General features: G+C 40.9%; 1 protein-coding gene across 3 annotated transcripts in view; it reads right to left on the bottom strand.

Annotated features, from left to right (window-relative positions):
• The window catches only part of TLN2 (talin 2), a 152,028-nt gene that overhangs the window by 12,723 nt on the left and 114,726 nt on the right, over positions 1-24,579 (bottom strand). For all 3 annotated transcript variants that reach the window (XM_054169272.1, XM_054169274.1, XM_054169273.1), the window contains 13 exons: positions 23,878-23,979; positions 23,470-23,640; positions 23,126-23,272; positions 22,170-22,271; positions 20,729-20,848; positions 18,079-18,225; positions 16,497-16,663; positions 15,168-15,351; positions 13,874-13,999; positions 12,326-12,442; positions 9,727-9,912; positions 4,843-4,950; positions 3,043-3,148 (listed from right to left, as the gene is read on the bottom strand). In XM_054169272.1, coding sequence (XP_054025247.1) covers positions 3,043-3,148; positions 4,843-4,950; positions 9,727-9,912; positions 12,326-12,442; positions 13,874-13,999; positions 15,168-15,351; positions 16,497-16,663; positions 18,079-18,225; positions 20,729-20,848; positions 22,170-22,271; positions 23,126-23,272; positions 23,470-23,640; positions 23,878-23,979 — 1,783 coding nt within the window. The remainder of the gene's footprint in view (positions 1-3,042; positions 3,149-4,842; positions 4,951-9,726; positions 9,913-12,325; positions 12,443-13,873; positions 14,000-15,167; positions 15,352-16,496; positions 16,664-18,078; positions 18,226-20,728; positions 20,849-22,169; positions 22,272-23,125; positions 23,273-23,469; positions 23,641-23,877; positions 23,980-24,579) is intronic.

Raw genomic sequence — 24,579 nt, 5'->3', positions numbered from 1 at the left:
TATGGTGAAGAGAACATGTTACAGACAACAGATATTCATCCGCCGCACACTTCCCAGAGTGTATTTTTTTGGTAGTGGTTAGAGATGAAGCTAGCATTGACTAAAAAGGACATATTAAAGGACATGCAATCATGGGTGACACTGTTGTGGGCGTCTGCTGCAGACCACCAAACTTGGTCAAGTGCAGAGTCCTGCATCTGGGGAGGAGTAACACCAGGTACCAGTAGACTTGGGCTTGAATGGCTGCAAAGAAACTCCATGGAGAAAAATATTGGAGTCCTAGTGGACAGCAAGTTATTCATGGGACAGCAATGTGCCCTTGTGGCCAAGAGGGCCAGTGGCTTCCAGGAATTCATTAAGAAAAGCATCCAGCAGGTATAGGGAAGTTTTCCTCCCCCTCCTCTCTGCCCTGGTGACACTGCACCTGAAATACTGTGTCCAGTTTTGGACTCCCCAGGTCAAGAGGGACAGGGATCTGCTGAAGAGTCCAACAGAGTGCTACAAGGATGACTGGGGGACTTAAACTTTGCTCCTATGAAGAAAGATTGAGACTCCTGGGGCTGTTTAGTCTTGAGAAGGGAAGGCTGAGAGAGAATCTTATCAGAGTCTATGGTGGATGTCAAGATGAAGGCACCAGGCTCTTTTTGGTGGTGCCCAGTGACAAGATGGAATACATGTGGTTCCGCCTCACCATGAGGAGACATTTCTTCATGGTGAGGGTGACTGAGCACAGCAATAGGCTGCCCAGAGAGGTTGTGGAGTCCCCTTCTCTGGAGACTTTCAAAACCTGCCTGGATGTGTTCCTGTGCAGCCTGCCACTGGTAATCCTGCTTTGGCAGGTGGGTTGGATTCAATGATCTCCATGGATCCTTTCAAACCTCTAACATACTGTGATACTGTGAAAAAAGATGTGCTTTCTACAAGCAATGTAGAGAAGGCTAACATAGTTTCTGAAACATACCCAAAGATCAGCTTTTTGTTGCTGTTGAGGTTTTGGCATTTCTCTTTGCTCAAACTTTGTAGGTCCATGGCTGGAGGTGATCTTAGATTTTTGGAAGCAGTCAGTGTATTTTTTTTTAATGTAATAACATTATTATCTGGATGACAAGAATCAAAGCATGCATGTATTGGATTGAGGGAAGCAATGAAACAGACAAAAGGAAAATCATGAAGAGAGAGGAAAAGAAACAAGAACACTTCTAATTTCATAACTACTAAAGGCAAGGGGAGGAATTGACATCGCAGACAGAAAGAGAAGAGGATGGGAAGCAGTATACATCAGGCAAAGAAAGACTAAGCTAGACAAAAGAAAAAAAAAATTCCCAAACTCTTCTTAAGGTTGTCTTAAACTTATCAAAACTGTATTAGGAAGTTTGAGTGAACCTAATAGTAAAATATTGACTGAAACATTAAGAAAGAGTGACTGGAGAGGATACTGGCACTTTGCATCAGGACTAGCATAAGCCATGTCTGATTGATCGAACAAAGGAAATAACCTCAAATGCTTATAGATCAACATTGCACCAACTAAAGAATGAGACAGTTTCTGCTATGGATGACTAAATCACAGGAGAATACAAAATGACTGGTTCCTATTTATGATGTTTAGGGAGAAGGCTGAAGCACATGGTACTGTATCCTAGTGAGCTATGTTTCCTCCTGCTAATCCCAATTAGACAATATAAAGTTGTGGGTTTTTAAAAAGCATAGAAAGATTCTGATATTGTCTTGGCTTCTTAGCAAATGAAAATGGAAATTTTGAACCATGAGTGCAGAAAAAAGGCCTGAAGAATTCAATAAATTTACCTGCAGAGGGCAAAATCATCAGGTAGATCACTGTAACTATACTAAGACATGGGGTGGGAATAGGCAGACAACACATAATGTAAGGGTAAGGGATTCCGATACATGAAAAGTGTTTTGCTAGGACTCTTTCCCAAGTAATGTGTACTGACAAAAGCAGGAAATAACTGAGGAAAACCTGCAGTGCAGATTATCCAGAACATCGGGGGAAAAAAAAGAATATATAGTGTTCTCTGGTCTAGCTTAGGAAAGAATGATTAAATAATTATGAATTTACTAGAAGCCTTTGGGGGGTGGGAGCAGAATAACAAAAAATAGACTGGTTTTTCTGTGGTATTCTATTATCTTTGAGATTACAAAGGTTAGATACCTTTCTGATGGCTGCAAAGAGGTCTTGAAGTTCCCAGTAAATCTGGTAGTAAATGTGCTTCAGCAGTAGCCATCTAATTAATAACACCACCTTTAATATATACTAATCACATGTAAAATGTAGAATGTTAGAACTGTTGTCCTAAGAGTTGGCATGCACCACTGGCTAAAAATTGTACTCAGCAAGTCAGTATCTGAGAAAAACATTATCTATTGTTAAGAACAGTGAACTTTCTCTAAGCAATGGAATGCATTGCTTATTTGAGTGCTGAATTGTATTTGGCCACAGTTCTCTGAAGTCTTATTGTTTCATTAGGGTACTTTGTCAGGGCAGGACCAGGCAAAGGAATGTAAGCACTACAGACCTAAAACTGACATCATTGCTAGAAGATGAGTATTATTTCAGTAAAATGATAGTATCCCTTATTATTTGAAGTTGGAAAGCAACTATCACTGCAATGCAAAGGACTTAGTTCTACTGAAGAAACAGTGTAAGGAAAGAAACCAGCCATCCAATTACAATTCAGCCACCAGTTCAAGAAGAGTGGCGCTGTGCTTTGCTCTCTGCTGCTGTGGCTCTTGGTGCTTTGCTTGATGGTTTGACCTGCAAAGGCCACAAGATTTACTGATGAGTTAGGACCAGTCCTTTAAAGTGGGAGAGGATCAAATAGACATGTTTATCAATCCTGTGCACAAGTGAGTATCAGCAGAGAAATTAAAAGAATGGAAGTAGGTGGCTCCAAGACACCCAGAACATACTTTAAAGGGTCTTTGTTAATTTCTGGTTTTGTTTTGAACTACAAAAACTGACAGATCATCATCCCTGGAGTAAAAGGCACAGTGTACTGGTAGCCAGGCTGCCCAACTCACCTTTCATTGCTTCTGCTGATTGGATGAGCTCTGTAACAGCGCCAGCCACCCGCTTGGAGAAAGAGGCCAACTGATGTTTTAGTTCTGGAGTTGGTTTCTGAAGGATCTAAAAAAAAAAAAATAATCAAATATACCAATGCATATTAGTAAGGATTCCAGAGAATGTTTGAACATTCCCAAGACCCACTAGTGAAAGATTTATTTCACACAGCAATTGACTGAGAGAAAACATGACACCAGTGAGAGAAATGCAATTCCCAATGAATCACTAGGAGCAAAGGCTTATACTGCAAAGTCTGATGCTCACTAAGAAAGTGGCACTGCTTTGCATCTCTACCGGAACTGATGACATTGTCTGGAAGTTCCCAGCACTAAAGCTAGGATTCTCCAAAACAGAGGGATGTGTGTGGGAGTAATATGCAGCTTTAGCACTAAATTCTCTGGTATTATGGGCATTTGGCTTAGTTTCTCTAAACTGCTGGAGAAAAGCCCATTTTCTAGTATTAGCAGTGAATGTTTTCTTGTGCCCTGCCCCTAGTTAGGTGATGAGAGGAAAGTTCCCTTGAGCAATCACATCAGTTTCGTGCCACTTGCCCAATGGAACCTCTGCACAAGCCAATACATTTAAGAAATTTTCAGTATTACATCTGACAACTCTTGCACTCAAAAAGTATTATAGAATCACCTTCAAATGATCAGCTGCTGAATATAGTTCTTTGGCATCCCTGTGTTGAAATACCTATGCAATCATCCCTACTCTAACAATGTCATGACTGAACTCACCAACGATTGTATCACAAGGTGCCACACGGACTAATTAAAGATTTCTAATCTGAGATGATCCATGTTTCTGGAGTCTGCAAATTAAATGAGATTGTAGATCTGGGGGTTCTGAACTACCAGAGAAACAGGCATCAGGAAGCAACAAGACTGACTGACACTGAAACCATCTTGCTATTGTTTTCTCTTAACTGAGCAAAATAAATCCAAGAAAGGATGTTGTTAGAAAGATTACAGCAGAAGAACAGCTCAGATAACCACAGAAACAAATCACTTGTATTACATCTAGACTGTATCTCTGCCACAATTCCCAAGAGTTAGAACCCAGGGGAAAGAGGGCAAAAGTCCCCAGAGCGAAAAGTCTGTCATTTACTTGATCACTTTCAGAGGAACACTGAAACTTTTTTTCACCTACTTTCCAGATCCTGTTTATACTCATGGAGCACAGCACAAATGCATGATGTATATATGTGACTAGTTCTAGATAGATGTCATCCAAGAGTCAAGATGAAGTTACCATTCTATACATCTTTTTTCCATGCAGGCGTTGTGCTTTTCACTTGAGGTTGTAATCCATGTCAGAGTCAATTTTTGAAGACAGCAAACATTGTCAGGGAGAGAGGGGGACATTTTCTCATGGCTTTAGGGCTCTGCAATTAAAGCACCGTAAGGTAAGAAAAGCCTATTCCACTTTATTGAGGGAACAGGCCTTTCTTACCTTAAACCTCTTATGCAGAGGGAAAATAAAATGAGTAAAAATTGAGTTGAAGCTGTGGCCTGTTCTGGCATGCAGTGCGAAAGAAGTACCATGACTGAGTTCCAGAGACCCAGTCTGAAAAATTCCCCAAAGTACTTCTAAACTAAAAATGGATCACTGAGTTCCTTTAGCTTGCTTTTCCCGAATAACAAAACTGTTCATAATCTTGTGATAAAGATGTGTCATTAGCAGCCACTACAGAAAGAAGTCAAGATTATTCTCCTTGGAAGGGATCCAGCATGTGGATGCAGACAGCTCCTTACCAGGAGAACATGTTCCAGGAGTTCCAAGTATCCCAGGGTACATTCTGTTCCAAAGCGCAGGGCTCGCTCTCGAACTTCTTCACTCACATCTGGATGATATGATGCTTGCTGAGGAGGCAAAACAATATTAGTACCCCAAAACTGCTTCCACAAGAGAAGAATGACACAAAGAAGATATGGGAAAGGAAGAGATTTTTCATTAAGTACAAATGACATTTGAGAATGAAGGCCAATTGTTTCTGTTATAAAGGTGTAAGCAAACCATGCGCAAATAGCAGCAGAGCTCTAGTTCTGAGAATGGCACTGGGGACATTTGTCCTTTTATCAGCACATCCTCCTGTCTGAGTGTGCACCAGCAACCTTTCTTAGTGCCTTTCCTCAGGTATTGTCAACAGTAGTACTACTTTCTGCCAGTTGACAAAAAAAAACAAAATAGAGAAACCCTTGAAGAACCATTTGAAAATACAGGAGGATTTATGATTTCTTCTAGAGAAAATGTATCTTTTGGAAAACTCTTGGGGCTGGAAGGGCTCTTGGTTATGTATATACTGTTCTACAAGGCAAAGCTTTTGCTGTTTGGGCTCTTTTTTTCCACTAATACCACCACCAATTAAGTGTAGTTTTGCCACCCACAAATGGCTGCTTATATCTTCCAGGTTAGAAATACACTAAACCCATTTTTTTGTTGTAAGCCTGTACAGCCTACCACCAAGGAATGAAACCAGAAATGACTATCTGGTTTAGAGACCAAAGCTCTGGGCAGACTCCAGAAGCCTTTAGGCCAATCAGAGGTCAACCACCAGCCCAATACATAGGTCAGATGTGAGCCTCTCACTTTTCCTTCTTCATTCAACAAGCCGAAGATAAGAGTTTGTTCCTTATAAAAAGCTTTGGAAACAGCAGAAAAGTGCTACAGAAGTACCAGGATATCATTATTCTACACGAGAGACAAAACCAAAACTAACAAACCCACTAAGAAAAAGTCCCAAAAGCCTTAGCTGCTTTTTGTTATCTGATAACACATTGCCAGTAAAGGCTTATTTGTGGCTTTAGCTTGACATAGAGATGTACACAGCAATGGGCTGTGCTGTTTAAGTACAGAGAAGAAGCAAGAGAGTCAGTTCTTTGACTTCTTCAGGACTTTTACTAATTATAATGACTGATGTAAGCCTGACTAATGAAACCATTTAATTTTTAATAAAAAAAGTGAAAACTGCACCATCTTGAAGCCTTGTATTTTTAAAATAAATGCCTAAGAAACGGTTATTGAACATAAACGCTATTTTTTCACAAGTGAAACTTCCTAAAACCCAGCATTTCCTTTCACAGAACAACTCTGTACCCATTCAGCCTCGTATCTTTCATGTTCAAGCACACTCTCGCTGCTCAATTACTCTGAGACCTTCCTGCGACCCGCAAGACGCTGAGCAAGTGCTGCTGTCAGCTGGGCTATGGCTCCCTCTGCCGGGAAACTCTAGATCAGCAGAGCATAAAAATGGCTCTTCATAGCCACCTCCCATCTCTTTAACTGAAGAAAAAGGAGATGGGAGGAAACAGAGCAAACAGGATAGGATTTTTCCCATCTTCAGCATGCTTCAAACAAGCTCTAGAAGCCCCGAAAATGCAGAACAACTCATTTTTCATGTGAATACAGAGTAAGCACCCTAATATGATGCTTCTCCACTTCAATATTGTTATATGTGCAATTAGAGCAAGCATCTGAAGGAGAGAAATACAAATATCTTTTTATGTTTTGCATGTATAACCAAGACTGGTATCAGAATATTTTGGGCCCATTTTTAAAGTTCAGTGAGTCTTAAAACAAGCTTTATACTTCACAGTAGACTACAGACAGTTTAGTAAGACATTTTTGTAACCGAGAAACCTCCCAACAGAAATCTCACTATTACTTTTCCAGACTTGCTCAGCAAGGCCACCAAGGCATCTCGAACTGAAACGTGTCAGAAGCACCAGAACACACATTTATTTCCTCATGTTGACACTACTTTTTACTATTGGACTTCTTTTTCTTTTTCTTCTTAGGCTTCCAAAACAGTAAGGCAGCAAGGACCCTAGTACTGTAACTTCTAGCTCGTGAGCACTGATGATTAAATCATGGAGGTAAAACGTACTGAGGTAGTCAGACTCAGAAAGTCACTGCTGTTTGAAGGGACCTGGAGAACTCACATATTCCAACCTCCTGCCTGAAGCGAAGTCAACATTACATTCACACTAGATCACTTGGGTCTTTGAAGTTAACTGTGCTCACAGCAGAATAACTGGAAGTTCCTATGTTTTAAGTTTTGACCACTGTTTCACGTCCCTGCCATGCACCTAAAGTAAATATCCTGACACTGTCTCCTCTCCTGGAAGGTTCTTCTCTAGGCCAAACAGGCAGTTCTTCACAGGGCCTGTGCTCCAACCACAACTGTCTATTGAGCTTGCATCAGTTTCATCAATACCTTTCTTATTTTGGGAGCCACCAATATGTATAATCAGAAATCGCTATTCTCTTAGAGCCTGCTCTAGCCTTCAGTAGCTGCAATTACAGTGTTTCTACTGACTTTAATGAGAGTTGTCTTTCTTCATTATATCCCACAGTAACCAACCTCATTGTCCTTTGAAATGGCATCTACAACTAATGAGCACTGTAAATTCCTGTATATCAGAACAAGCACAAGCATATATATACAATTGCTAGTAAGTCAAATCCCTTACACTACTTGACTTCAGCAGCTGGCAATGAAATAGAATTTCAATTTAAATTCCTGACATGGGAGAAAGCTAAGCTATGCTCTATACAATTCTAGCACACATCCTATGTGCACACTTTCATCTTTGCCCAAAGGACATATAAATCTGATTATTTGTCATTCCTTACTGTACAGTCTAGCTTAACCTTACTGGAATCCCCTCCAGTATCTGTCCAGTCTCACAAACCCCAAGCTGCATTGCATAGCACAGCTGTTCCAGCACCATAAGGCTAGGACTGCTGCTCCTAGCACTAATGTTCAATGGCTGTCATGGAAATGCCTTGTGCAGTAATCAATTTGCACAAATCAATGGCATAAGATTTCTAAATGTGAGCCAAAATTGTTGAAGCAGGACTTTCTAAATGAAGTCTGGTACAAACCTTTGTTAAATGACCTGGCTATTTTGTTGCACATTTTAAATATTTCACACAATTAGCATACCTGAGACTTTTATTGCTGTTTGCCCCATTCACGAAAGGTAGACAAGACTAAACTATAGCTTACTCCTTGTCAGTGTATCGTTACAGGCAAGTAAAATTTTCCTTCTGTAGATAGCATGCTTTGTGAAGGTAATTCCCTGGGGGATCATGAATGTTCTTCTAGCATTCCAGACCTATGCTGTTTAGTGGAAGTAGTGTCTGTTGGCCACTTGCACTGCACAAGCTCCAAAGCCATAAAATTAACTGAGAGCAAATGTAAACTTCAAAAGATGGATGCTCACAATTAAATGTTCAAAAATCATGCATTGGGCTGTAGATCATGTATCTGAGTGTCTGTACAACATTTTTTGAAACAGAAAACTCTGTTCCTGGGAATTTATTGCCTGTTTGGAGAGACTGAAACAAAAATGTGTCTGCACACTTCCAAATGACAAAAGATGTTTAGTGTACTTCAGCATCTGAGTTCATACCTGAATTGATTTGTCAGAATACTGTACAACTACGAACTGATCTTAGCCTACTTTAGATGTTTTAATTAACTGGATTGTACTTAAGATAAATTAGGCTACATTAGTTCTCATGTAACTAGCACAGTTGTTTTAATTTTCCCATGCAAATTAGAGTTTCTTTATTTGGTTTGCTTTCTGAATTTATGAAATGGAGAGGTCACAAAATCTGAACAATGCAAAGTGGTCAAGAGCTGTCAGACACCAAAAATCCTGTCAGAAAACTAAGTCAAAATATAAGGTCTCATTCAATAGTTTTGTGCAGATCCAGTTCTAAGTTATATAACTTACACTTCCATATGAGGATCATCTTAAAACCAAAATTAATCTTTCCACCTGGGCAGTGTTAGGCTAAAAATTAATTTGGGACTGATGCAGGCAGCTAGGTGTTGACTGAATATCGGAAATTACACACCTCAGAGCGCACCATTATCCTACTGTCATCTTCCATACACACAAAGGCAAAAGTAAATAAGTATAATTTACAGGGGAAAGCACTTTTGTGTTACTACTGAAGACCAAAAGCCCTCCTTTTTTTTTTTAATCCCCATCTAGATATTTTTCATCATGAGAACAAAGTCACGTGGCTTAATAGCCATTTATATGACACATACTTTCCCTCAGTTATTGCAAGTCGTCTAGCTCAAGCAAGTGTGGAAAATAGGGTACCAATATTTTTATATATATTTTTAGTGCAAAGGCAAGACACATTTTTGAAAAACACAGAAGAAATTGAGCAAACCAACTGGTTTGATTAGGAGGGAAAGGACTACTCAAAACAGACCTGAGTGTTTCCTTTCACCATTCTTTTCACTCTTGCTAGAAATAACCAAAATCGTATTAGTGACCACAGGATTACTCATGTATTCCATTACTTGCACAAATTGTTTCTCCTCCAAGTTAGAATACTGAAATCTAAGACATTTCAGGTCAAGTAAAATTCCTCATTTTCATAAAAACAAAATAGTCAATATTAGTTCTGCTACTTTTTTTTTTTTTTAAATGCCTAGCACAAAACAAATCCTGAGATATGTTCCCTTAAAATTATCACAACCACTAACTTTCTCATCTGAAAGCAGAGCACTAGTACAAAGAAACTGAACAGTAAGTATAACATTCCAGGGTTTTAGAGGAACACAAAACCATAAAATAAAATCAGTTTTAGGCAAGGAAGTAAATCTTTACCTTACAAGCTGTTAGCATGTCAGCTACTGCTTTGCGGCTCAGATTTGCCGTAGCAATCACATCCTCCTGTCTGCATGAGTTCCCAGCTGCAACAGCTTTGGCAGTTGCCATGGTGATTCCTTTCGTCATCCGGATTGATTCTTCAGGTGATGATGCCTTTTCTGGAACCTCGCTTGACTGAAACACCTAAAAGCGAAAGCAGAAGGAAGGTCTGATAAACCATTCAAATCAAAGCACTACAACCGAGAGAACAAGACAGCAAATGGAAGCAGCCTTTGAACAGCAGGAAATTAGAAACATATTCAGAGTACTTGAATACCATTCCTGCTTGTCATGAGCCTGGTGCTGATAAGCCTGCTCACCTATAGACGGCAGAGAGAAACAATAAGCTGAGGGAAGCATACAAAAAGGTTAACCCATTCATCTCACCTGCCATTTAACTACTTGGATGATAGTTTGTTACAGCATCAAAAGAATTACTATTCATTTCATTATACTCTCCCCCCCCACCGCCTTCATTCTGACTGCTGGTCTGCTCAATAAAGAGATCTTTCCCTTGGAAAAATGGGCCCTCTGAAGTCACTGCTGATAGCACAGTGCAGGACAGAAGTATCCAAATGTTTCTTTAAGAAGTGGAGATGACATATTGTCACCTACGCCACACTTAGTCTCCTTTATTAATCTAAATACATAATTTTGCAGTATGGATGGTGTGCAAATAATTTGAATTATCTGACAGTACAATCCTCAGATGACAGTAATAAGAGCAGGGTAACATTTTATCTTGTCTTTAGTCTATATTTGCTTGCCATTCTTAGTAAAAGAATTGCAGGGGCAATTCTGAGTGCACAGTTAATCAGGAGAGATTTCTTGACTACATGCAGTACAACCTAAGTAGGCTAGTGGTTACAGAACACAGGATGTCTGGACAAAAAAGTGAGCCTCATCTATCCTATGCTCCCAGTTCATCAGTTTTTCACTTTCTCTCTCCAAAAGTGGAGAAAGATACTAAAAAACAAAGTCTAGTTAACTGTGTGAATGATATCCCTCAACACTGCTCCATTTCAGTCCCTGGACTACCAATCAAGTGTGGCCCATTTTCTTGAGCCTGTATGCCATCCTTGATTCCTCTTGACCCTCCCCTAGTACTTCACTTTTCTCCCCATGAGGGAGGTAATATTATCACTACCAGAGCAATACTGACAAAAAGAAGAGGAGGCACATTTCAGCGAGATACCAGTCAGACTGAGAAAGTAGATGCAGCAACACACAATCCTTCACTGACAAATCTGGACAAGCTTTGTATCAGTTTTGCAAAGGAATGCAACTTGGCCAGGCCTTCATGAGAATACATGACAGTGATGTGCTCTGGAGATCTGTACGGTACAGAATGCTCCTGATCTGGTACAGAATAGAATAGACCAGACCAGGTTGGAAGAGACCTTCAAGATCATCGCATCCAACCTATCACCCAACACCACCTAATCAACTAAACCATGGCACCAAGCACCCTATCAAGTCTCCTCCTGAACACCTCCAATGACGGTGACTCCACCACCTCCCTGGGTAGGCCATTCCAATGGGCAATCACTCTCTGTGTGTAGAACTTCTTCCTAACATCCAGCCTAAACCTCCCCTGGCGCAGCCTGAGACTGTGTCCTCTTGTTCTAATTAAGTTGCAGACACTGTATGAATTCCCAACAACTACATACACACATTAGAAAAGAAATTAAACAAACAAAATCCCCAACAAACATTCAGATTGGATATTAGGAAAAATTTCTTCACAGAAATGGTTGTAAAGCACTGAAACAGGCTGCTTAGGGAAGTGGTGGAGTTCTCATCCCTGGAGATATTTAATAGCCATGTAGATGTGATGCTGAGGGACAGGGCTTAGTGGTGAAATTGGCAGTGCTTGTCTAAAAATTGGGCTCAATGATCTTAAAGGTATCTTCCATCTGAAAGTTATTCTATTCTACCTATTTTAGGTATTACTTTCAGCCAGTGACCTGAGCACTAGTGAAAAAAAACAACCTGCAACTCCAGCTGGAGGCTTTAGTTTTAAATCTTAAAGAGAAAGGAAAGCAATTGTCATTGTCTAACACCTGCTTTGGGAGAGAGTTCCACACTATTGTTAATTCCTGCTTAGACAGAATCTCAGATAGCAGGCTGTGTGTCACTGGTACTATCATTTCACAATACAGGAAAAAAAGAAACAAGATTAAGCTGCAGGTGTAATACAGGTGTGATGCTGAGGAGACATGATCAAAGCCAGGATCAAAAAAGCAAACAGCACTGGACTCAGTGTAGTAAGAGTTGAGCATCTAAAGAACATAGAAGCAGTCACTTCCAGGTTTGCATATGACAGTATTATCTCAAATCTCAAAGTGGGGACTGGTAACATCTGAAAGTAGACAGGCTGAAGTGGCATTGTCATTGTACTTTCAGAGATGATTTGCAATAGGTAGAGAGAACCTAACCGCATTTGATGTGCTGCAAGGCAGTAAAGGACAGTTTGAGGAGGAGGCCCTGGGCAGGCTGGTTTGAAGGTAAGAGCATACTTTCAAAGACTGCTACGTATGGCCACTTTGTTCCGTACCGTAAGTGCCTGTTTGATGTACTCAATTGTGGCTTCAAGAGCTCTTGTCCCTCGTGTAGCTTCATCTTCTACTGCTTTAACAGTCTTCAGAAGTGATGTGACATTTGTTACCATCACCTAAGGAAGAGAGGGGTGAGGATGAAAATGTGATTCTTTCCTCATTTCAGAGAAAGCAGTGCATGAAGTAAAGCAAATTCAGCTAGGTAGCATTATTACTTCTAATAGATGTAAGAAGCTTCTGAACTCTGCATGTGTCGTAGGACTAAATACCAGCTCTCCTGCTGGCCAGTTTCTGAATGCTCCCTGTGAGCATTCTGGCAAAAAATACACATTTCCAGGCCAAGTCTCTTATTCGGATTGTGTCTTTTCTTCCTGCACATCTTACACTGCAGGATGGAAGAGATGTGACACAAAGTGTAGTGTTTCTTTTTGAAACTTGCCCAGTACAATCTCTGGAATCAGACAAAAACCCCTGGTAAGCAAGCAGTTAGACACCAGCCTCAAGCCCAAAAGCACATATAGAATCAATGTCACTCTTCCAGTTACAAACCAAATGGTGCTGATCCAGAACAACACAGTTATCACTGCAGTAAGGACACCTTTCCTTATCCCAGTATGTTGAGACACAAATTATAGTTACAATGCCTGCTCCTTGACAGTCATGAGTTAAAATACAGAGAGCTCTTCACAGCAGAGAGTGCCAAGAAGCCACTTTCTTGACTAGGCATGCAATTTTCAAGTAGTGCCTCAACAGTAAGTAATTACCATGTACTCTGAAAGGAAGAGAGGCATGGAACTTACAGGTAAGCAACAGACATGAGAATGAGAAGAGCTTCCAGGCAAGCAAGAAGCTATCATGACACTCTCACAATGCAGAAGTAATATATCTAAATCTCCACATCTGGAAATATCTTGTAGACATGAGATCACAAGATCTTTGTGAGGCAAATGCCATAACACATTTCAGGTGAAGGGAAAATAAAGTACAGAGGTATCACAGGTGTGTCCTGATCTGCTTGTGTTTTGAGTTTTGATACCTATGTACTTCCTGGGAAGATCTAGGAGGGAGGGGACAGAAATGCACAATATCCTGCTGTAGAGTTATTGGAGAGGTTTTTCTCTTTCCCTCCCTCTCTCGCCCGAAGCTGCAACATATAAATAAGGATGCTGTATGCTTATCCTGAGCATATGTCATTGCTTAGAATGTAGTATCTTGGGACCAGTCAACACGGGATAAATTTCAGCATATAACATTATTAAAGGAGAACCTGCTCTTGGATACAGACATGCAAACAAAAGAAGTTTCTCTTCAGAAAGAATACAGTTCTCTCATGAAAAACATGGAAGTAATCTGACAGCCTATAGAAACTGAGAGATTCATGAAAACACAATAGTGTAACTTTATTTTCATGTATCATGCCAGGACGACAAAGAAACAAAGAAAGAGGTGAGACTTCAGGCAGTCAGGAATTACTAAAACCAAAGCTTTGCATGTGTAAGTGTGATTGCACAGGTACTTTCAAATAAAATGTAAGAATAAGGTTTTACCTTGGCAGCACCTTTTAGCTGGTACATGGATGGATCATCTGCTGGTTTGCTAGCTGCTCCTTTAGTAGCACCAATGAGATCAGAAAGGGCCTTTGCAACATCCTTGATAGCATTGATCAAGACAACCTATAGCAATGAGAAACAGCTGCAAGCCTCAGGCAAGAAACAGTAGCCTGGATGAGGCTGTGATTTTTAGAACACAGCTGAAAAAACACCTACTATTGCTACGCAAATAGTATCACCCTCCCTCTACCCTAATAGCTTATACAGAAGTGAAGTCTTAGCTCTTCCTGAAAAGTTTACTTGGCTTTTGACAGCTTAGAAGCTTTCTGACTACGGAAATAAGCAGATGAGACACAAGACAGACTGCTGTGATTTTCTGTTGTCTAACTGCCTACACTGCAGAGCAACTTCCATTGTAAGACATCTGAAACTATCACACCAGGTAAAGAAAGTGTTGCTGCTATGGAAAAAACAAATGTTGTGACAGTACTGTACACTCCAGCTATTAGAAATGCTCTGGTTAAGACACATGATGCCCCTAACCTACAATTTCTCCAAAACGTAATTACTTGTGCACAATAGCTTTTATTCTAAGTACTACATTCTTGGCTATTACTTACAGAGAGAAACAATGTGCAGTAAGCATTTTGCAAATGATGCTAGTTTATTGAAAACCAGAGAAGTGCTTCCAGAAGTACGTTTCTAGAGAGGAACATCTTGATAGTTTAGTCCGTAACACAAGTCAAACAAAAAGAACACACATCCCTTTTTAAGACTACTGTGTAAACAAGAAGGCTTTTTCTAACTGAGCAGAGGCACATCTGCAATATGCTTGCCAACCTCCATCTCACTAAGATCCAGAGTGAAGAAATATTTGAGGTAATCTACATTGGAGGCTGAAGTTACCGAGTTCAATAAAAAGAGAATGGCAAGAGCTTGTTAGCCTACATAAATAACACAGTGCACAGCACAGTGTAACCAGGGTAAGAAGCTCTTCAGAACAAAATGGCATAATTCAGGGCTCCACTCAAGAAAAATACTTAGCCAAAAGTATCCTAGCTGGAACACAATCATGAAATACAAGCAAAAGTGTTGTACAGAGGCTTGTCTAGCTCCATGCAATGCTTTAACCTCTTGATTGTATTCTAAAAAGAGCAATGTCTGACTCAACCCAGGAAAGTCCTAGAAGAGATGACCTCTATTGTATTGCTTAAAAGCAGAAGTCTCACAAAGTCTTATTAAATTGAAAATTGTCTCTCAGGAATATCAGAAAAATCTTAAAACCCCTCACCTGTGTTTCAGGATCATCGGATCCCAAGCTAGCTGCTCCTAATTTGACTACCTCTGCAAGCTGAGTGATGGTGTTAGCTGATGACTGAGCAGCTTGGGCCAGTTTGTCCTGACTTGAGGCAGCACCAGAAACCAACAATTTTGTATCTTCAACTAAAGCTTTTGCTGTTTTCAGGATATTTTCCCTGTAGAATAAAAACAATAAAAAGAAGCAGGGAAGGAAGTGGAAAAGGAAAAAAATATTTTCAATGCTATGGTGACTAACAGTGACATAAAAGAGCTGATGTAAGTCATTTTCATGAGGGGCCAATGTCGACTCATGAAAATATACCACAGACATGGCTGCAAAGTTAAAAAGAAAACAAAACACAAAACCAGACTATTAAAACAGCAGCACTATATTATTACATTTTTTATATTTTGGGCTAGACTCAGGCAGTTTATTAAAATGAGACGAAATGAGGTAGGTCAGTGGCAGCAGAAAAGATGGAATTTTAACACTGGAAGAAAATCTGGCTCTGCTGTGTGAAAAGTAACTGTCAAATTTCCACCATAATCAGCACGTTGTGAGGAAAGGAATTACTTGTCAGGAATGCAGTAGCAGGAATGGCAAAAGGAATAGAGAATGTGGCTGAGTCAGAGTTCTCCCCCAACCATACACATTTTGACATGCCAGGACAACAAATCCCAAGCAACATTTGAGTAAAAGAAGAAACCTTTTTTAGTAAGCACTTCACGAATGAGTCAATTTAACTAAGAACTAGAACCATATTCATGTAGACTGCCAGCCTGGAAATTGATCACACCTGTATGGAAATCCCTGACTTGCAGTCTGCAGAATGGCAGCCACTTAAACACCTTTCCTCTTCCCTGAGCAACTGTCAAGGCAGGAAATAAATGCTGGCCAGGCAGTTTTTGTACAGGCCAACTAGGCTGTGAAGCAGTTAAGTCAGTGTCTTGGCTGTGAAGCCCTGGAAAGGAAATAACACTCAGATGCAGCAAATCTCTTAATGGGATGAAAAATGCTGTGAGATTATTTTGTTGCAGATGCTACTTGAAGGGAAAATGAGCTTATCTTTGCCAACGGGGAAAATGGGTGGCATAGCTGTGTCATTTCCATTACTGCTGTCCACAAGAGCATTACCCATAAGCATGATTTAGCAAGACAAACAGCCAGACAGTCAAGAACACCTGCTGGAAAAAAAGTACATAGAAGATTCCTTTTTGATGTCACAGCTGATTTTTGCTACTGGAGTACCAGTGCATGGAAGCCTTCTGCCAGTTCCATGGTGCCCCCATGCACACTTCTATCTTTTTCGGTTACACTGACCTGTGGTCTGCAAATGACTCGTTGTTCTCTGCGTTAAGGGTTCCAGCAGTGGCAAACATGATGGTTGTGTCTAGATCTGCAATGATCCCAGACACAGCACTAGCTGCGGTAATACAGGCTTGTGTGCCTCTGTTTCCCGCTTGAAGGGCAGATAAAACTAGGGAGACCTGGAAACAACATAAAGCAACAAGTGGTCTTAGAAACAGGGCCTTGTGATGGGACATTGCATAAAGAGAGCTCTTTGCTTGACTGGAATCAATATTTGCAAATTCAACTCAACCTCTCCTTCCTCTTCCTTGCTTTATTTGTCAAGTAGTCATTGCACCAAATGAAGTTTGTCAGGTAGAAGGGACTTCAGCTAGGAAGCCCACTTCTCAGGCAGAATGAAGAGATCTGTTCATCACAGGATGAAGCACATCAGTTAAAACTTTCCTGGAATACCATTCAGAGGCAATGTGGTGAACTTCAGCTAAGGCAAATGTCAGAGCCAAGAGCTACTGCTTTTGCCTTCATACCAGGAGCCTCAAGCACCTCCCACATCCTGCACAGTACACTGATGTAAACCTTAACATCAGAGAAACAGAAAGCATAGACACTAAATATGGTCATATTTATAGAAAATCATAGAAATACAATATATGCCTTTATATCTAGCAACATTTTTAATCACTAAAAAAGCTAGAGATCTAAATTTCATCTAATTAGTGTTGTACTAACCAAGCTCCATAGCTGTGATGCTCTTCTCATGGTATACTGTGGTCCTAAGTTCGGCTTTTGGAACAAAGGCTCCAGAACCAGGGATGTGTGTGCTGACTGATAAAAGTGCAGTTCTTCCTGAGGATCTGCTCAGATTCAAAGCTGTCCCTGTGATTCATCACTACTCACCTTATCAGCTGTAATTCGTTCTACATGACACTGTTCACCCCTGCTTAAGTTTGGAATTGATACTCCTGGGACACAGCACAGTGGAAAATTTATACAGCTGTGAGCACACTAATGTAGGGTGAACAAGAGATGTTTGGTGAAATCTAGAAGCAACTGACATTTGACTCTCAATGTTCATGCACAACAAAAGGAGAGAGACTGTCAAAAAGGTTCAGCAAAGCTGAACTACCCAAGCTGTCTGTTTGAAGTTGACATTTCCAAAGACCAAGTTACCTCCAGGCAGTTTGAAGATACAGTTCTAAGCGTGTTAGCTTAGCCCAGGGTTAAAGGGAAAGATACTGCTACATGAAATCACATCATTGACCAACCTCATCTTGGTAACTGTGGCCATCCATGGGGACTTAGTATTTCCAAGGCAGTGCCTCATAGGGCACAAATGCTACCTCATGTCTTCGGGATTAGTTTTGGACCAGTTTCTGGTGTGAGGCTGAAGTTATAAGAGACATGAGCAAGGGCTAAGCATGGGCTAATCTAGCAAATGAACTTCACTGAACACTTGCAAGAAAGAACTTGGTGTAATTCAACCAATGTTGTACTGCAATGGGAAGTTAAGAACTCCATAAATGCCTGAACCCAAATGATTTGACTAGCTTTCTCCCTGGGGAAGTTTGGTAGATGACACAGAGGGATGTCTTACCTTTTCTGTGACTGCACGAGCACATTCTATCAACTCCCTTTTGGTGTAGCTGTCTGTAGGGCAAATCTGGAGAGCTCCAGCTTTCTGCACAAGGAAGATACAGCCATGGCCAAGTTCTTGCACCCGAGTCCTGATCTGGAACCCTATCTAGATCACAGAGTAGGTACAGGGAAAAAGGAAGCAAGAGCAAGGTGAATAAAGAACTGTCATGCTGGTACACTGTGTCAACACAAATGGGAACATTCTAGCGAATCTTCATTACCAATATTCTGCCCACTGCTACACTCTGCAGAGATGAGAAAAAAAGGACAGAGGTAATACTATGTACTCCTGGAGCACAACCGTACAAAAGGCTTACTGATGAAACAGAAGTTCTAGTGAACTGGAGCCCAGAGAAGAGAAGGCATAAGGTGTGTCCCCAAGTCAAGCATATGTAACACAAGCACATCTTCGTCACATTGGAGCAACTTGGCTTCTCGCAGAACAGTGCCATCAGTGTGAGCTGTATTCTAGTATGTATGATGAGTAAAAAGTAGACATTATTCTACACTGCAGAAACTGTGTCAAAAAGTACATTGCTGAGATTGATTGGTTTTGCATCTCACACTATCCAGAGCTGATCATGTACACATGGAAATGTGGAAAATCTTGCTCTCCCTGCTCCTGATTTAGTAATGATCCTACAGCATAAGCTGTATGGTCCCTGTTTAGAAACGTGATAGTTTTTGTACCTGCAGGTACTTAGGCACGTCAGCATGTATTGGGATTAATAAGTAGGCAGAATTACAGCCATTAGTATCACAAATAGAATTATTTCAACTTCAGGCAGAAAGTAACGTGCAGAAATTTAACAATATCAAGCCAAATGCATAGCTACTGAGCACCAACACTCCAGTAGTCTCTCTGCTGTGGAATGTAATTACAAAGACACAAACTCTTTGAAGGTCTTTTATCTAGATAAGGTGACACATCCAGTGATGGCAAGATACCCTCTTACCATATCTCAAAGAAGTTTGTCTAAGCTCTGTAACCAGAGGCACGCAATGAGAAGAGAGAGGCAGAGGGATTTTGGTAATTGTGCTCAGAGAACACGCAGCAACTGCTGTAACAGGTTAATACAGATGAGGTAGAGTCCCTGTTCCTCTGTTAGCAGGAAGTGTGTCAGCTTGTGACAGGAGCCTGCCTCTCCTGCACCCTATTCCCACTGACTTACAAAAGATGTCCCAAAAGCAAAAGATAACTTGTGCTCCTACAAGTTGCCTGCATCTCACTTTCAGAACAGTTAAACGTGAAACTGCTTACAAGCAAGACAGATAGAAAAGCATCTATCTATCCATCTATCCATCCACCCACATACAGATATATTTGTAATTCACCCAAACATGAGCTTGAAGGAAAGATGTATAGTCAACAATTAATTGGGAGTTTTCTGTGGATTTACAAATTTTCTGTAAGTGAAAGCCCCAACTAATTTAGGAGATTCCATCCTGGTCTCACAAACTGTCCAGTACTATTTCAAGCTGTTTCTTTCTGATGTTTGATCAAAGCTTCATCGAAAGGCTTCAGTTCTTTGATTGGGTGATTCTCATAACTAGACTTGTAACATAAAAAGCCACACTTATGAAGTAAAATGTTACACCTTTCCATAGTTTCTACAGGTTTTTAACAATCTTCCCTCCTAGCATTCCTAGAAAAAACTTGTTCTGTAATCAATTGCATATACTGAGAACAAGACAACGGCTGAAGAGAAACAGCAAAACAGGTCTGAACTTCTGAATGTTCACTGGAAACATTTTGCAGTAAATCCTAAATCCTCTTGTTAAGAGCCCAAACACAAGCAGTACTAAAACTGAGGTGTGTTACCAGTAAATATGTTCTCCCTACTACTTTGTGCAGCTCTGCCTCACTGTATAAAGGCACAATGAATAGAGAGTATATTTTGAAGAGGGAAAGCTTGATATAAAAAACTAAGATAGCTATCTCTCCACAAAACATAAGGAGGAAACATCACTTCTGATACACATGTAAAGAACTCATTAACATTTCACAGCATTTTGAAGAGAGACTACACTCAGTTCCTTTCAGTCTAGCTTGGTAGAGTTCTTGTCTGGCTGCATTTAGTTTGTGTTTCAAATTTTGTTTTCAGCAAAAATAGGGGTGGATTGTAAAAGTGAGAGATGCGAGTAGCCAAGGTATGCCTATAATGCTGACTCTGTTCATGTCATGAATTCAATCAAGGACAGTTGGCCAAATGGTATCCTGGGAGCAGATGTGTTGTCCTGTCCCACATTCCAAGTGTCAGTGAGCCAGACATAGTGCATCTGTTGGTCTATCAGAGCACACGTAGCATAGATAGTGCTTGGGTACAGAAGTGGCTAATGGTGCAAGGGTAGTGGAAACATTAACTGCTTTCATTTTAGAATCATCACAAAGACAGTGGATAGCAGATTACCCAAGGGCTTGGAACCTATTATCTGATCAGACAAGGGGTGTATCACAACTGGCAGTGGCTGCAAGCATGGTGCTGCAGCTGAGCGAGGCAAGTGGGCCTTGCCCCTTTGCTCTGTATTTGCTGTATCCTCTATGGCAAAAGAATACCCATGCTGACGCCACCGTGTACAGAGAATAAAGAGGCCTAAAATCTGCAGACCTCCTCTGGTTCTGCTGTAGCTGCAGCCATTCGGCCCTGGAGAGCCAAATGCCCATAGTCATTGGTCATTTGTGATGCAAGTCCTCCCAACTCTTCTGGGTTAGTAACCGACTTAGTCATCTGAAAAAAGAACACAGGCAAGAGAAAAAAGAAAAATGACAGGCATGAGAATAATTTGTTAATACACTCCAGCTTAGAAGCACACTCATTTGCTTGGCCATATTGATGAAACAGGGTAAACTGCTTGCCATGTAAGGACCCATCCTCCAGCAAGAACTCCATGAGGAACCCCAAGCAAACATGCTTTAGTAGAGTCACATGAATCAGGCACTCGCGGAACATAGGGCGTAATCAAAGAGCAGCAGTTAGAGCTGGGAATTCACTCTTTGACACAGCAGGGGACTGGCCAGTTACACAGTTACTTGGACTGGGGGGGAAGCAGGCTCTGTGTATCAGAGCCACCTTACTTGTCTAAGGTGAGCTTGCCTAAATCAGGAGCATGGAAATGAAAAAAAAAATAAAAATCTCATGACCAATGCCAAACACGTCCAGGATGCAGGAATAGAACCAAGAAGAAATAGGTAGGGCTACACTGAATGCTTTGGTAGAACATCAGTATAAACAACCAAACCTCTCTTTAGAAAAGGCCTACCTTCCATCAGAGATATTTCTTCTGTCTCAAATTTGTCTTAGTAAACACCATAGAACTCCATCCTTGGGGTACAACTAATTTTAGACAAATTTATACTGTTTGGCAATAAACTGCATTGTCACAAAATGCAGAATCATTAACATGCCTCGAGTGCAACAGCTATTAATTTTGTAAAAAAACGTCTGTAGCACACACAAATATTCCCCTCTTAAAGCAGCAGCGGAAGTACTCTCCAAAAGGCAGCATGACTGTGAAACAAGAGTTCAGAAAATCCCAATTCAGCAAGTATCCTTTCTCAGTTTGTCAACACCAGGTGAATCACAGAAATGCGGAAAAGAACACTCAGAGATGTTTATCTACATTTGCTCCTAAGTATGACAGGGGTCTGAAAACATTGACATTATTTCACAGCTGAATGGAACAGTGAGTGGAAAAGGGTAACCTGAAGTCAGAAATAAATGTAAGATGGTATTTTGGTGACAATTTAAACAGGCTGCTGAAGAATGATATAGGTGAAATGTTTTCCTTGTACTTATCATAAAAAATGATTAAATAAATAGTTTTTGTTGAAGAGCCACAAGCCAATCCAGCACTCCTTCTGTAGAAGGCCAGCCCTGTGATCACACCACTAAGACCCAAGAGTCATCACTTCCTTTGCTCCATTGCCCCTACAGAAATGAGGCTATTGAAAAATCACCATTATAAGGAGTTTCAGAACACTGTGCAAATCACTGGATGTTCCTTATGTAGGCAGAAGAATTTGGATTTCATTCTAACCAAACAGCTTACCATTTCCTGTGCTGTTACAGCAATGGCTTTAGAATATTTCACCACAGTGGTCTGATAATCAACAAATGTTCCCTTAGGATCTGGAGGCGTACCTTCATCCAGCTGCAAGAAAAAGAATATGGCAGAAACTGGTGAGTCATAAACCACAGCATCCTTGACAAGTAATAATGAAACTGTATTAAATATTAATTTTTATAATCTTCTCTCTCGAAATCTGCAACTGAAACCAGTGCATCAGTGCATATAGGGAAGCTAGAAGAGACTTCAGCCCATGTTACAAGCCTGGAAGACACAGAGAATTTACAATGAAGAGTTTTTGTGCACACAATCAACTTCTAACAGGAGGTCAAACCATCTGTTTTTCTCAGCTAATGTAGAACAGAGCCTGCAATGGTTACAAAACAAAATGTTCCTGCAAGAGAACAATGTAAGATTCCTCTGTGGGTGAAGGCCTCAGTCCTGCACAACTTCAATTTGAGACAGCAAAGCTAAAAAATTGAATTAAACTCATATACATTTGGCAACTATACATTTTCAGTTAAGTACTTTACAAAGCACAGCAGAGCACTTCAGACTTTGAGATCTTCTCTAAACACAGTTTGCTTCAAGGTTGTCTTGCCTGTCAATTAGGAGACTAACATGGAAGATAAGTAGGAAAAGCAAGCAAAATGCAAACCCAATTGACCTAAGATGGCAGTTAACCACCAGCATATCACTGATTAAAAATACTTTGTAGTGATTCCAATGACAGATACCATGTAGGTTAGCATGAGCACTACTGCTCTCATCAGTTTGCTTTCACAATCTGCAAAATTAAATTATCTTTGGGTTTCCTAGCACAGAGTGTCAGTCAGCAGCCATCACTGAAATGAATCAACAGCAGCTCGTCCAACCCCCTGTACTGTGGATTCATTTCTGAGTGCAAAACCAACAGGCGTCTGGATTTCTATGCTCACCTTGCTCATTGCCTCTGCTATCGAGTCTACCATACCTCCAACCATGCCCACTTCACTTGCAGCTTCATTTAAGGTAACCATGATATCATCCACAGCCTCTTTCATCAGCTGAGCGGCCTCAGTGATTGCATCATGAGTATGGGATGCCTGGGAGAAAGCAGGAAACAATCAGCGAGCATTCTGTGCACAAATCAGTGCACAAATGCAAATAAAGATGTGGTGGTAGGATTCTATGTCACTCACAGGCTGCTCAGTAAAGGATGTGAGTCACTGCACTCCTGCTCTCTCCCCCTGCTCCCTCCACCCCTCTCTAATAATTCCTTAGTTAAGCACAGCAACTGTACCTTGGGGTTTCCTCCCCCTTCTTTGGCAGCATACAGCATCTGTAAGGCAGATTCAGCTAGTGTCTTGCTCTGGTCCAACACGGTCATCTGTTGCTGATGATCTAGTGTTTTGGATGCCACACCAACAGCAGCTAAAACCAGGGGTTCGAAGTAACTTGCCAGCTGCGTTACCTAAGAAAGCCAGGACAACCCCAGGAAGCCATTAACCCTGGAGGATGAGGAATTACTCCAAGGAAGCACTAAAATCTTGTAATGGCCACAGTAAATAACACATAATTCTGCTACATGTGTTGTAATGTTTCATTTTTGGACAGAGATATAGCAAGCATAAGTTCTACTATACTTACACTCCATCTAGCAGGGGGACACGGTCACAAAACAAATACCTTAGCAATAGCAGGACATTACCTTGTGTCCAAGTTGTGCTGCCTCTCCTCGAGCTGCAGTAGCTATGGGATCAATGAGGTGGCCAATTTCATGGACGACAGATGTTAGCTGTTCCTGTAGAGCCTGATGTAAAAGAGCAATTGTAAGTTACTATCATAGCTACTCCTTTATCAAGTTCTACCATACCGTAACAATTGCTCACAGACAACCGACATGCTCAGAATGCTCTTCAAATGATCCCCCACAGGAGGATGCAGAAATCCATGCTGTTTTCTTTATATTCTTGCTTGTTTCCCCTCCTTCATTAAGTTTCAACAAGAAGAACCCTGAGATTGACCTGCTTCTCTTTAGATTTGTATGGCAAGCCTGGGGAGAGAGGAGGAAGATAACTCCCTCCTACTCACGCTGATAGTAGTAGCAAACTCAGGAGTAGGTGTCTTTTGTCACTGCAATGTGACAATCCCCCTGCTCCCATCAAACTATTCTTGCCTTGCCAGAGATTTAGTATCACTGCTCTGGTCAGAGGAACCAGCAGGAGCTCTGATGCACCTATGAAGAAACACTGTTCAAAGCAGACAATACAGCAAAAGACTCTGCTGTAAACTTTGAAGCTAGCAGAAGAAATTCACCAAGAAGAAATATGACATCTCTGAGGGACGGAGAAGATTGACCTCCTGAATACTACCTGTGCAACAAAAGCACATGAGAAGCGTATTACTGGGC

The sequence above is a fragment of the Dryobates pubescens genome, chromosome 17 (assembly GCF_014839835.1).
Source record: "Dryobates pubescens isolate bDryPub1 chromosome 17, bDryPub1.pri, whole genome shotgun sequence".
Classification (NCBI taxonomy): Eukaryota; Metazoa; Chordata; class Aves; order Piciformes; family Picidae; genus Dryobates; species Dryobates pubescens.
This window is presented reverse-complemented; position numbering and strand designations above follow the sequence as displayed.